We start from the raw sequence: 14,847 nt of genomic DNA on the forward strand, positions 1-14,847 counted from the left end.
AGTCCTATGAGTGAGTTAAATTGCATGAGGGGTAGTGATATGAGGTCGTAAGGGGGATACACAGGAGAAATGTAATGGATTTAATGAACTTCTACTGCAAAGTTTTCACACACAGAAGAACACTAATAGGAATCATCTTTTCCTTAATCAGGGAATTAGTAGACCTCATACTCAGAAGTCTTTAAACAGGAATCACAAAGATAGTGGCCCAAAAAAGTTAGTTGTTCATTCGAAAATTTGTCTACCGATAAATCTTAACCATTTTCACAAATAACCACAGTTATAAAACACATAGTTTTGCAAGACATTCCTTCCTTGCAAACGTTCATGTCTATGTGTGTGTGGAAACCCTCAGTAGCACTCAGCACTGCACACCAACACTCTTCACAGCAAAGGAACACCATATAACAGTGTCTACCAAATAACAGCTTACCTGTCCAACAGTTACACTAGTTTGCTAATGCTCACTACATATAACTATCTACCAAAAAGCAACCAACCCTGTAGTGTGGCAACCTTGGGGTTTTACCAGTCAAAGTCCCTCAACCATTTACAGAATGTACAACTTACAGCCTCAAAATTACTTCGGTAAAATCCATTCAAAAAACACCCCACGAAAAACAGCTCACAAAAAGGTCAGATTGTTAGCAAACACATCTCAACCTCCCTTCATCATTTTCTTTGGCTCTTGTTAGAAGTTGTTAGGATTTGGCCAGCATTTGTGTATGAGTGGTGACTCTTGTTGAAGTTAGCCCGTTTGATTTTTAAATGCCCGGTTAGGGGCAGCAAGGCTCTACCACACAAGAAGCCTACTGCACGACGCACGCAGAATGTCGAAGACTATACTCACCCCGCTCCACTCCGCGCCAATACTCACTTCTTCCGTCCCATCATGCTTCTCATACGACACGCTCTCTGAGTCCCCGCGCTCACGCGACTTCTCGCGCTTTCTCTTCTCGTCTCCGTCCTGTGTTCCCGTCTCGTTCAGGATTTCACGGACTTTGGTGTCCCGTACGATATCTAGCGCCTGGGGATGGGCAAGACCGCGCTTGAAATTTACTGAAACGGCCTGCAGGGTTTCATGTTAATGGAGGAAATGCCATCATTAATGCCCAACATCACAACATGCTCCCATAGACAAACATGCACATGCAGCATTCTGTAGAAACCATGCTAAATGCTGTATTGGAAAACAGTACATCTGTTAACTGTTTTGACAATGGCCATGTCTCTAGGAAAGATGTTTCTGAGAACTTTTAGAGCATTGTCAAAGTCTACAGAATCAGATTTAAAAAACGCATTGATGGACTATTCAAGTGTTCAAACTCATTGTTTTCAAAAGAAAGACCTTTTTGTAGGAATGCTGGTTTTGTAAAAATGTACTTAAAATCCTTGGGCTTTTGAAATACTGGTAGATAGTCAAACAAATGATAAAAAAGATCTCTTAGACTAGCTTTTTTGTGTTTAGTTGAAAATATAGATCTGTAAAGTCTGTATCACTGATATAACTAACTGAACATGGCACCTAGCATGGTTGATCATGAACACCCATCCATACATGCAGAAATATGGCAAACACATCGGCCCATCACAGAACACATGCAGTAAAGGAAAGGAATATCTACAGATCTACACTGCTAGTCTACAGGCCCAGAGTGTGGTCTTCTGGTTTTACACTGGTTTCTGAGTGAGGCTGGTCTGTCTTAACAGTGCCTGATTTTCTGTCATCATAACAGCAGACACAGATATCAGGCAGTGTAAATATGAAATTTGTGCAGCAGACGTTTAAAAATGTCTTCTTTTGAACAAAAACACTGCCTTCTAGCAAAGCTTGACATTTCTTCATTTGTCAAAGATCTAGGTACCATTTATCAGATTCAGTGTATAGTGGTAGTCCTGGGGATCTATTCAAACAGTTTGGCAAAGTGTATTGTAAGATTCTGTTCCACTTTTTGCTGTACTTCTGCAGAAATCTGACTGATACAGAATATGATGAAGCCTCTTTTTAGTGCCAATTCAAATCTGAAAAGTTAAAAGTGTATGAATGATACAAGTCTTTTCAACTCTGAGCCGTAAACTAAACCTAGCTTACATGTATACAACAATGTTAATCAACAACAAGCGTGAACACAAAGTTTTGCATGCAGAACCACTGAACAGCACGAGACGGGCAAGCAGAATGAGAGAGTAGCAGACTGGAGCGGACCTCATTGTCTACCGAGCCACACAGGGTGGAGAAAGTGGAGCCTTGACTTACACTGCAGTTCTACAGAACCCGGCCGCAGTGGAGAGACCAGGGCAGTGTCAGTACAGTAGTTAAACAGGGAGTGGGTCAGTACATCCTCATGGTTAGTACATTAGTTTAAAAGGTGGTGGCAAGCAAATCATTGTGGCAGGTATATACAGGGATTATTCTGATAATTCTCTTGGTTTCAGATTGTATCGTTTTTTAAGACTAATGATTTTCTATGGTAATGTCAAAACATTTGAAGGACTGATTTGCACAGCAAGCTGCACCCAGTACCCCCTTTCTCTTTTAAAACTTGGGTTTCTTTTAAAATTTTGAAGGTTACAAAATGAAGTTTGCTTTCCTTGTTTTCTATAATTATACTAACCCTGAATATATCTGCCACTAGAGGAGTTAGGTAATACATTTCTAACATCTAGGGTTACCAAGGGGAAAATCCAATACATTAAAATTCAGTAAAGAAATGAACACATCTACATCAACTACATCTACTGATATTTCAGTCTTGGCTTCAACTGACATGCTGGTAACTGCCAACCTCCATGTATCTTGTTGTAGGACATTTGCATGATCATTCATTCATTTTAATCACTACACTGCATGAAGATAGGCTTCTTTGACAGAAAACAGTCAAAAAATGTATGCCTATTTCATCATGCACTAGTCCCAGCGGCCTGCCAAGAATGGCCATAAGCATAACATGGTCAAATGACCATGAAATAAAGTCATTCCTGCACAAGAGCTATTAAGTCATTTTATGATAATTGAGCTTGGAATCCCCATATTTTTTGTTGCTTTTCTTGTATGAACAAGTTACTTTAACACAATAAGACTTCTCCAGATGCATTCTGACATGTGTTAGTCTTGGTGTTAGGTTAGCAGATAGCATACATACAAATGTAGGTACAGCTGAGAGCAGATGAGTTACCTGTTTACGCGATCTGAGGGCGCAGTCTTCCAGAGTCTCGGCAGCCTCGTACTTGCCCTGGCGCCGGTACAGAGCGCCCAGGTTCTTCAGGGTAGTTGTAACCGTGGGGCTGTGAAATAAAGGGAGACAGGTCTGTCAGTAACAGCAGAGCGACTGGGATGACTTTGTGTATTTCTGTGGCTTTCTATTTTTACTGTGCTAGGTTTTCATGCAAGGTTATGACTGCATGGCCATTTCTACACATAACAAGATATATTTACCAAAACCACAGATCTTTATCTTTTACTATTATTATTAGATACCTAAAATCCTTTTGAGCTTAAAAGGAGATTTTATGCAGTTCTAATACATTACAGGATGTGTAAAAATCATATGATGAGAACCTTTCAACCCTTTAAGCTTGACAGGAGATTTTATGCAGTACTTCTACATCACGGGATGTGTGCAATCATATGATGTAAGAATCTTTGAGAATTACATGTATGTGACCATTGTTAGTAATACATACCTACAGATGTACTTGTTGTTGGGAGGTGCTGGTTAGTGGCATGCCCACTAGAGTTGCCTTACCAAACCCGTGCAAAAAGAGTCTCCCCTTCCATTACAGATGGGGAGGTGAGTGTAAGATAACATGAGAGGGACACACACACTCTGTACCTGTCAACTTTGGCTGCCTTGTGCCAACCACCATAGTCACCATATGGAGTGTCTTTGAACTTTCCCTGGAAGGAAAATAACATCAACTTAAGTCTGGCCCCTGTGCTCCTAGCGCTACCTGTGTTTACTTATGACATGTTTTATTGTGGCATTACATTGTACATGTACATGAAATGCAAATTTTGGCTATTCATTTCAAATACAGTGTGAAACATGAGGCAACCACCTACAATCAGGGCAAATTATATTTGAAATTACTGGGACCCTCAAAATAAACTACAAATGTTCAGCTTCCTGACACATTCTAATGGAAACTGGGGGCTTCCGTGAAACTCACTTTACTTGATATAATATATGGGATTGAAACTTGACATTGGGTTGAAAATTGAAAGCAACATGTCAACATGTTATCAATAATGATTTTCATATCCTCATGATTGAACCTACCCTGTTTTCTTCTCTCTCCTCTGCATGCATCCAGATGGGTTTACTGTCAGAGCCTGGAGAACATCACAACAGTACATATCACATGGAGAACAGAGTGTCTGGATACAAAATGTGCTCACTGATACAGAATTTTCTTTCAAACACTTAATCATCATAACAGATAAACTTGGTTGTGTTTTCTGGCCAGGATTTCTTCAAATTAGGTTTGTTCAAAGGCTGTGTAAAGGCTGTATCATCATGGGGCAATACCCTAAGTATTACATATGCCATATTTAAGAACCCTTCAATGACTAGTGACAGGCATGGGCAACATACAATTGGCATTATTAAGTCTGGTCCTTCGGCAGTGACTCCTGGAGCACCTGCAACATACACCTGCACCTACATGTGTAGTGAGGACGTCACAGCTGGACAGACTACTCACCAGCTCCGAACTCCTTCTCGTGTGCCCGTGTCAAGACCTGCTTGTACAGAGTCTCGGCCGCCTTGTACTTCCCCTGCTTCAGGTAGGCAGAGGCCTGGGGGAGGGGGGCAGGAAATTCACATCAGCAGTGTATAGATGGAGATGGAACTACTGATGAAAAAGTACTGCCCTGTTCTCTGAGCTATTCCATCCTTTAGTCCATCCATTAGTGTACAAAATGTTGAGATATCTTATCTGACAAACTATTTGAGGGTATATCAGTTTGCCAACCTACCTTTCAAAATATGATTATTCCAAGACACTCACAAATGCACAAAGTGTACCATTAATAAACATGTTTTGCATGCTGTCAATTTTGAAAGTAGACAGACTACAATTTCATTATTGCAGTGGATGGTTCATTCATGGTATGTTGCACAATCTATACTGTGTTGGTGACCAAATTTGTGTTCCACAGCCTCTAAGTCTCACACCAATATTCTAGTGATTATAGAACTCTCTTTCAGAATACAGATGCCTCCTGGCAAATGTCTGACTGCTACATCTCTAATCTCACTTACAGAATAAACACATTTACACCACAGGAGAAGGGGTATGAAAAAGAGGTGGAGGAGATGATCATGCATTACATCCTATACTACATGGAGGTTTGTATGGGACCAGGACACATTACTGGCAACTACAATATTGACAGATCTTGGTAAAAAATCTGTCACAGACCAGAAATGTTACTGACAACTACAATAAAAATGGAAGTGACAAATTGCAGGGTTTACGAGAAAAACTGTTTACAGTGATCAAAATTTGTTAAAATCTATAACCGCATGCATTTCTGGTCTAAAAAGTTTCATATATAATTAGATTTAGCAGCACAGATGGGTGAGACTTTCAGGACACAGGGGCATAGGACAGAGTTCAGAGGTCGTACCAGGTTGTTCATGGTCTTGGCAACGTTTGGATCGTCTGGTCCTAGCTTGCGGGTATAAATCTCAACTGCTCTTTGATAGTATATTTCCACCTGCACACAGCAAAGCAAAACACTTCAAAAAGCATGAACAAAAAACAAACAGAAGAACAGGGAAGACGTCCATACCAGGTTGTTCATGGTCTTGGCAACATTAGGGTCATCGGGTCCGAGCTTGTTGGTATAGATTTCTAGAGCTCTTTGGTAGTACCACTCAACCTGTACAAGGTGATGTAAGACACATGTCGCTGCCTCACTGACATCAGGGTGTTTGCTAGAAATGCTGCATTAATGGCTGCAGGTTTCTGGCAGCAATACATGCAAGTGCAGAGCCGCAGCAAGTTTGAAAGCAGCAAATTTGCAGAGTTGCGGCAGCATGCAAGCGGCACACACATGCTATTTGGAAGGCATGGCAGTCACATGCATAGCTGATAGATATCACATATGGTTCAATAATTGGATGCAGTGATGCAGAAAGCCTTGCTACAATGACACAGGAGTACAAGGCTCATGTATATAGAAAGACAAGATGAAAAGATGCTTTCAGAATTTGGGAGATTTCAAGTCAGGGTAAGGAATAGCCATGTATTTCCCAAATCCAAGAAAATTTCCAAATCTTTCCTTGCCAAAACACAAAGGATTTCAAAATGCATAGGAACCCAATGGGCGAGAGCGACAGATGTCAGCCTCATACAGTTGTTACATATAGAAGCATCAAAAGCATGTTTGTCATTTCATCCAAAAAGCAAATTCTAGCCAAAATACACTTAGTCTAGGATCATCCATTATGCTGCATTGCAAAGAAGCAAAGCCATATAAATGTCTATTTCTTGCGATTCAAAGCATGCAATCCTTAAACACCAAGTCAGTAGAGTTACTGTGTTAGTCATAGTATAGTATTCCACCACAAAGCAGTCTCAAACCAAACATGCAATCAACACAGAGTTGTTAAAGGCCACAGGAAAACATTGTTAGAGTGTATCATGCTAGAACAGTTAGTTGCAAACAACCCATTCCTAAACTAACATCTTTGGGGCAACCTCAACAAAACTTCTTTGTTACAGTTATTAATTTCATTCCCAGTATGAACTAAAACTTAAAGAAAGTGCAAGGGGCATGTTGTTAGTGTCTATTGGGTTTTACCTCTTCATATTTGCCCTGGTTCTGACACAGCAAGGCCAGGTTGTTCAGCTGCTTGGCCACATCAGGGTGGTCCTTCCCAAGAACCTAGAGAGAGAACCAGTGCTGTGTGAGAGGACTGACGAGGGAGTGCTCATTACTGAGCTCTTGATGTTAACATGATATCTTTGGATCTTGCTGGCAATTTTTGGCACTGTTATCCCATTGTGACACTACCTCAGTGAAACTTACTAACATCAAGATTTCAGCAACTTTCACATTTTCAATTTCACAAGCATAGTCACAAGAGCAACAGAAGTACCCATCTTTGTAAAACTGGTGAAACACTGAATACATCAAAGGTGACTATTAAATGTAGCTGCCTTATTCCATTTACAAACGTAAACAGCTTTACGTGGGAGAAAAATATACCATTTTCTAAATGGAAACACTTGCAGTGTGTAGCCTCGGTTTACCTTCAATCCAAAGTCCAAAATCATCTAACTTGCAGATGTAATACAAATAATCAAATCAGTGGTTCCTGCACCCCACCTTTTCTCTGATCTCCAGAGCTCTCTTGCAGAGCGGCTCAGCTTCCTTGTACTTCCCCCGCTTGCCATAAAGCACAGCCAGGTTGTTGAGGGTGGCGGCAACCTGAGATGTGACATGGAAGACATATGTTTAGGCCATCTCTTCAAACAGTACCGCTGCTAAGCACATGTTGCACCAAGGGATGGGGCATGTGTTAGGGATTTAACATGTATTTCATGTCCCTGTATAAAGGGAAAACTTTAATGAAGGATGTAATATGATTGTTGTAATAAAATGTCTATCTTGCAATATGTCTGCTCATAACCTTTTACCTGCTAAGGTAGCTCTTTGGCATCAAATTTGTACTGATTATAGGGTTAGGCAGCAGGGAGAGGGTTTATATTCCTTGGGTGGCCATTGGCTTAATTTTCAACAATTTCAGCCACAGGGGTCAACCTGTGAGAATAAGGAAATCTAATCCAAGTATCCCTTTGATCCTCCTGAAATCAAAATGACAACCATTAAAACTGCAGCCGCTTTCGTTTGTAAATCCAATTTTCTGCAGCTATGGGATGGAGATGACTCAATTCTGCAGGATAATCAGTGGGGGGATTTGTGCTGATGTGTCCTGGAGGAGTGACCAGGCTCATACTCTCCCCAGGAGACACCACTGCATCTCCTCATCACTGAGCAGAGATTTCTGATGAGCAGGCGATGCAGAAAATAGGTATAGGTCACAGCAATCATAATTTCTTGGTTAACGCAAGAGTGGGGTGATGAAAATATATCATTGATACTGATAGTGTGCAGACTTCCTATAGACCTGCATGATTTAACACAAACACAAAACTTCAGTTTGCTCTGTCTCCTTCCAACTCTGTCCTTCATTTGACATTTCAAAGACCTGTAAACATAAATCTTATATATATATATATGTAAGTGTAAATTCTGAACACATCTGTACTTACAGCTGGGTGATCCTCCCCAAGTGTCTTCTCTCTGATGGCCAGAGCATCGTTCAACAGGTTTGCTGCCTCCTTGTACTTATTCTGGTCCCTGAGAAGATAACAAAACATTGTTTTATATTTTTTGTTTATTGTTAATTGTTTTATATTTTTTTTACACACCTTAGGTCATTACATAACATACAGTTGTGTTCAGATAAGCTGGCAGGTAAATGGCATGTTTAAATGTATAAAGTTGACATTTCTGACAGTCCAAACTTCCATCTAAGATATTCCATAGATAGACATGAACATCATCCTAGTTAGTCAACTGGATCTGAATATACCTTTCATTTTCCTCCTGTCATGTTACATGTATGTGTTAATAATATTTCACAATCAATGGCCTCCCCTTTTCTAAACTATTTTCTGCCAATCTATTTGTTGTTGATGCGTTACAAGATTAATAATCAAATGTTTTCATTTCAAAGAATGTCATATTGGAAGAAAAAGAACGCCCAGTTTGCAAGTTGCCATTCCCTGCCTTCCCAAATAGTTCTTAAATTATTGACAAACCCATCTCTAGGTGTGGCTCTGTATTCTACATGTACATAACTATTTCACTGTAATGCAGTATGCTGTGATTTAGGGCTGACACCATTCTGACAGTAAGTTTGAAATATTAATGCCGTGTGCCCAGGGGAGCAAGTCCTGCCAGCTCATCATTAATAGATGGTCAAGACAACAATCAGGACTAGCGGAAAATGTCTAGACTCTGATCTGGGTGTGGATTTTTGTCTGGACATCCTGACTGCTGCTTAAGTGCCATCTACAATGGATTAGATAAAACAATATGCTGACATGAAGACTGTCTCATTAAATTTTCAACCTATCTTCATGCCATTTGAAGACAACAGAGATGCAATTGATGTTCATTAACACAAAGATAGATCCATTTTGCTGTCCTGTCTCTGACTCAGCAACCCTTTCACATCAATGTACATTATACCAGTAATTTCTGCACATGGAAGCATTGAGCTTGGAATAAATCTTATGTTCTGTATCATTCCAAATCAACTTCTACTTCAATGCAAGTTATGGCTTCAAGGATGTACAGATCCTCAAGGAGGACATGGTATTTCAAATGTTGGGACTTTTCATGCTGCCTTTCCCTAATCTTTCTTCATTCTCTTGTAGCCCTTCGTTGTTAAGACAACAGTTGGTGTACTCATCACAGGGGTGTCACTCTCTATCAGTAAACTACAATCCCTTTAATCTACACCCTCTTCCTTATTCCTACATGCCTGCCTTCCCTCACGTTCTCCCATGGATCATCCCTTACTACGCACCCAAATCAATTATCTGCAATTGCCAAGACTTTCACTTGATTATAGTGCCAAAATCAATACCAATATCTAAAATGTTTCCACACACCTAATGTTCACTTGGGCACTTTTACAAAAATACTTCACAAGAAACTCATCAGACTTTTCTGAGGGAACCTGTCTCATTTTGTAGCTTGTAAATTCTGGTCAGGTAAATCGACTGCAATCACTTTTGGTTTAGCTGTCCCATAATTATGGAGGTTACCGACAGTACGCACGTACCTACAGGTACTTAGTATGCAGTGCAGCTGACATATTGGAATGTAACAGTTTTATCCAGGGTATAGGGCACAAATGGGATAGCTGGTACAACATTAATTACACAGGCTTTATGCAACTTTCCTGTATAAGTAGCAAGGGGCACAGTATGGGGGGTACATGACCGAATCATACAATATCCTACATGGAATGAATCTGGAATAGGCACAGCCTCCAGTTTCACGGCAGTCATCTAATCTTCAAGAGAAGTAAGCTAATGGAAAGATATTTGCCAGCTAAATCCTGGGAAAGCTTTTTTCAATTTGAAGTCTTGAAGCAAAGCACCTTATTGTCTATATAAATCAGTCTCGTACACTTTGGCCTGCAGCATTCTTGAAGTCCAGCCATGAGCAGTAATATAATCTATAATGTACTGGGAAGCACATTGCATATGCATGTATTGATTTTGGGGCAGCAAATGCCAAATATGCTAGAAACATGTACTTTGTAATATCAGCTCCAGGGCAATTAAGTAGGTAACATGACTCATGATTATGCATGTTTATAAATATACACTTGAATATACAGTCATGAAACCAACAAATATTCTTCCTTCGTGTCTCTTCTTTTCCGATATCACAGTCCATTACAGGGACCTGAATTTGACGTCTTTAAGTGATATCTATTGAAATGGATCTTCCATTTGACGTCTTTGAGTAAAATGTATTGGAAGGGATCTCCCATGCCTCAGTCCATCAATTGCACCCTGAAAAAATCAATGACTATGGAAGATTCCAGAAAGGCCGGTGGGTTCAATAAATGTCGTTCCCGTCATGATTTATTCTCCCCCCGTCGGGGAGGCAGAGATTACTAGATTGTAGATGCCATCACAAGTCTGACGTCACCCAGCTGTATCTGTATTCTGTGAGGCTTGCAGCCATAAAACAGCTCTATACATCAGCTGCACTCAAAATTACATACGGGGGAGGAAGGGACGGTTCTGTAACACTTGTTCAGTGCAAAAGGGCCGGGGTCATAATGCTGTCTGAATATATTTATATTATTATTTACTTTTTGACTGTGAAATGAAACCAAAAGGTTACAATTTTCTAACTTGCACATGTATTCAGCTAGTGGAATAATTTCTGCACTGTTGTGCGACAGGACTTAGAATTTAATGACAATAAAGATAAATGTATGATTTTGACAAGCAGCTAAAAATTTTGTAACTGTATTGAGTTTGAATTTGAGACACCTTGCATATATATGGCGTTCACTTTCTAAGATAAGTAAAACTCCTGTCAACTGTTTGTTTCAAAATGTCACATATTTCAGATGAATTGGGCAGTATGTAGTCGGTCACCTGTGACCCTTGGCCAATCAAGTTCCAATTCCCAAAGACTGATGTCCATAAGGATAGGACTATGCTTTTGGGCAGCTTATTGCCAAGCCTCCCATGCTTTTAAGATTAGAAGTCTGTTATATGACCGGTTACATGCATCAGTTATCAGTTAACGTGATCATTTATGTTATATCGGCTCCGTCTATCTTTAACAAATAGCTGCATTACCTGTTTCACCTCAATACTTCTTATCATGCCAGAAAATCTACATTTAATCACATGCTATACAGATAAATACTGAAGTTTATGAGGCTGCCACAGCAGACATGCTGAGAAGTATCATTGCTGTGATGGATAGCACATAAAGGATATGTTATGCTACACAACACAGAGGGTTATTACATCATTGATAACGTTCTAGATATGGTTATGCTAGATAACGCACAATCTATGTTACGGCCCATAAGTCACAGATTTTTCACGTTTATGCAATATATGTAACATACTAAGCAAATATTGACTTCGTAATGGATGTTATTTCAGATTCAGGTCAAGGTGCATATGTGCAATGTATGAAATCATGGCAATTTGACTGACGTTTGTAGCTACAAAGTTTGAGGAAACATGTCACAAGGGTATTAAGATGCTGTTCTTGTAGAGGAAGCTGAAAGTACAGGATGTATATGGTATGATAGTCTATATCACATGCTGTCAATAGGTTAGACATCCAGGTAATAATATATGCCAAAAAGCAGGTACTCAAGCAACTGGATATGATTTTGGAAATGGTCAAACGTTTCAAGTAGCATCCACTACTTTTCATCATATCATGTCTATGTTTAAAACAGTCAAACATGCCTGTGTTCAAACTGCCCAGTGAGACAAAAATGGTGTCAGTAGTTTGCCCTTACCTGTAAACTAGAGGAAGAATGCTGAGCACGGTGAGATAGAAACTGTGTCTATAGTTTTACCTTACCTGTAAACTAGAGCGAGAATGTTGAGCACAGTGAGATAGAAACTGTGTCTATAGTTTTACCTTACCTGTAAACTAGAGCGAGAATGTTGAGCACGGTGAGATAGAAACTGTGTCTATAGTTTTACCTTACCTGTAAACTAGAGCGAGAATGTTGAGCACGGTGAGATAGAAACTGTGTCTGTAGTTTTACCTTACCTGTAAACTAGAGCGAGAATGTTGAGCACGGTGAGATAGAAACTGTGTCTATAGTTTTACCTTACCTGTAAACTAGAGCGAGAATGTTGAGCACGGTGAGATAGAAACTGTGTCTGTAGTTTTACCTTACCTGTAAACTAGAGCGAGAATGTTGAGCATGGTGAGATAGAAACTGTGTCAGCAGTTTGACCGTACCTGTAAACTAGAGCGAGAATGTTGAGCATGGTGGCGACATCCGGGTGGTCGTGCCCCGACGTCTTCTCTAGATCCTCCAGTGCCTGCTTACACAGCGGCACGGCCACCTCGTACCGGCCCTGCGAGGCGTACTGGATCACCAGGTTGTGTAGCGTTCTCAACCGTGCGGGGATCTCGTACCCGCCCTGCTGCGCCGCCGCGGCCGCGCTGCTCATCTGTGGGGAGACTGCAGGGAGGGGAAGAGCCCAAAGGTTAGGGCCTGGCCCCATAGAGGGACAGAGAACAAAAAATGAAATGTTAACTTTTGGAAGGAAACAAAATTGAAAACAAAACATAAGAAAACTCATAATCTGGAATCGTAAACCAAAATAAAGAAACATTGGCATAAAAGTGAAAGGTGAAACAAAAGAAAACCCATTTCACTTGTCTCCTTATAGATGTTGTTCAATGACTTCAAAATAAAAATCTACAACATGAACAAGTCATTTTACAGTTTGAAGAGAGTGAGTTAGTACATATCATACATCAGGGTTAGTTACAATACAAGCCACCAAAAGCACATAAGGCTGATATAAGAAGGCTAAGAAGTTTATGGGAACATCAGCTTTCTAATTTTACTGTCCTGTAAAAATATCATACATTATGTGCTTTGATGATGCACTTAGCAAAGGGAATTTTTTATGGCACACAGGAATCTGACCCTTCAACTTTGAACCCACCTCCTCCTGCTTGGGAGTCTTCACTTTCATCTGGGAACAGGTCATCTAGAGTTTGACTCGAGGCCTCTGATTGGTCATCATCCTGTAAGATAGAAACATCAGAACCAATGACTGATGATGTTCCACAATCTCCCGCTGTTTCAGACAAAACCTATATCACATGAAACAAATAGACCACCATTTTGTTTTGAATATTGATAAATCTTTAACATAGACCATCATTCCTGAGAATACTGCGTACGTTTCCATCCCCCGCTTCCTCGTCTGCAAAGGGTATGTCCTCCTCTTCCAGAAAAGTCAGCATGATGTTTGTTGGGGGCACATTTTGCACCAGACACGACATGACTCAAACAGTATGGCAGGGTGGCAGGAGAAAGAGCAGCCTAATTTCAGCCTGGGTTCAATATGTGCGCGACAGAGACACATGCTTGGGCCAGGCCACACAAGACTGCAGAAGGACAGAGGAATGCAATTTCTCCAGGAAAATTTAATTAAAGTGCCGATACTTGATCAATATTTCAGTGGTGTTTGAGCCAGCTGTCTAGTTGAAGGTAATGATCCCTACACTCTTCCTGAGCAAACCTGGATGATCATTGGCGACACACATGAGAGGGGGGGGAGTAGACAATAGCAATCTCATTTGCTTGGACACTAATTAGATAGAGCCTGCCGTATTCCTGCTCCTGCACCGGCAAATTTCGTCTGGGAGTGTGGGTGATTGAGGTAAGTGCATTTTATCGCAGCATTACTCATGCTTGCTTCATTACTGAGAGGGGCCATAAGGTTGGAGTTATATGGCCTTACCAACCTGACTTGAAATTAGTTAGGGACATATGCAATATTCAGCGGCACAGGGGTCATACACAAGGAGAAAATAAAACCTCTTAACGAAGATTCACAATGGAAATTTCAGGACACTTTAACTAGTTTAAGACCCTTGAACTTACTTTAAAAGATTACACTGTGAAATCCAGCCTTTACTGTGAACCATGTATGTAGGATCCAATATACATTGCTGAACTGAAGCAATGTCATCATTTTCAATATTAGACAATATCACAGAAAATTAACTTGGAGCAAAATCAATTCAAGACCATTTTTGCCAAATCATAATAAACGATTTTTATCAAAGCTATCATATTAAGATTTACACATTTATTACCTTCGTCGACGAATGGTTTCGTCGAGAAGGTTATTCGATGATGCTTGTCTGTGTGTCTGTTAGTGAACAGAATAAGTCGAGAACGCCTGGATGGTTTGTTGTCGTAGTTGGTGTGTCGGTGTGTATGTGGGAAATCTCAAGATGATTAGATTTTGGGCGAAGTGTTTTGCATAATTAACGAGAAAAGTGTAAAAATGTGTTATATTGTATGCTGAAGTATGTGTACGTGTTGGCTGTGTTTTTCCAAGGCGTCATGGATAGGGCAAGGAGGTCCAGCCAGCTGTAGGCATCGGGTAAGGTAGTCTCCAAGCAGACTTATGGGTTGGCTATAGCAGGGGCAGGTTTTGCTTCAGACTTTGAAAGGGAATTACTCAAGAAGGGCTTGGTGGATGGTCATAAATTTCTGTAAGTAC

The 14,847-nt window shown here is 40.4% G+C and overlaps 1 protein-coding gene across 17 annotated transcripts in view; it reads right to left on the reverse strand.

The window, feature by feature from the left end:
• The window catches only part of LOC136433229 (kinesin light chain 1-like), a 42,628-nt gene that overhangs the window by 12,336 nt on the left and 15,445 nt on the right, over nucleotides 1-14,847 (reverse strand). For 4 of the 17 annotated variants that reach the window (XM_066425196.1, XM_066425192.1, XM_066425207.1 and 1 more), the window contains exons 4-15: nucleotides 13,273-13,354; nucleotides 12,554-12,812; nucleotides 8,287-8,374; nucleotides 7,340-7,441; nucleotides 6,812-6,895; nucleotides 5,798-5,887; nucleotides 4,705-4,798; nucleotides 4,281-4,333; nucleotides 3,825-3,898; nucleotides 3,177-3,285; nucleotides 2,207-2,266; nucleotides 851-1,027 (exon numbers count right to left, since the gene is read on the reverse strand). In XM_066425196.1, the coding sequence (XP_066281293.1) occupies nucleotides 851-1,027; nucleotides 2,207-2,266; nucleotides 3,177-3,285; nucleotides 3,825-3,898; nucleotides 4,281-4,333; nucleotides 4,705-4,798; nucleotides 5,798-5,887; nucleotides 6,812-6,895; nucleotides 7,340-7,441; nucleotides 8,287-8,374; nucleotides 12,554-12,812; nucleotides 13,273-13,354 (1,272 nt within the window). Of the gene's footprint in view, nucleotides 1-850; nucleotides 1,070-2,206; nucleotides 2,267-3,176; nucleotides 3,286-3,824; nucleotides 3,899-4,280; nucleotides 4,334-4,704; nucleotides 4,799-5,632; nucleotides 5,723-5,797; nucleotides 5,888-6,811; nucleotides 6,896-7,339; nucleotides 7,442-8,286; nucleotides 8,375-12,553; nucleotides 12,813-13,272; nucleotides 13,355-13,513; nucleotides 13,726-14,847 lie in introns of those variants that run through there. The other 13 variants (XM_066425193.1, XM_066425208.1, XM_066425205.1 and 10 more) reach the window with 12 other exon arrangements.

The sequence above is a fragment of the Branchiostoma lanceolatum genome, chromosome 4, assembly GCF_035083965.1.
Source record: "Branchiostoma lanceolatum isolate klBraLanc5 chromosome 4, klBraLanc5.hap2, whole genome shotgun sequence".
NCBI lineage: Eukaryota > Metazoa > Chordata > Leptocardii > Amphioxiformes > Branchiostomatidae > Branchiostoma > Branchiostoma lanceolatum.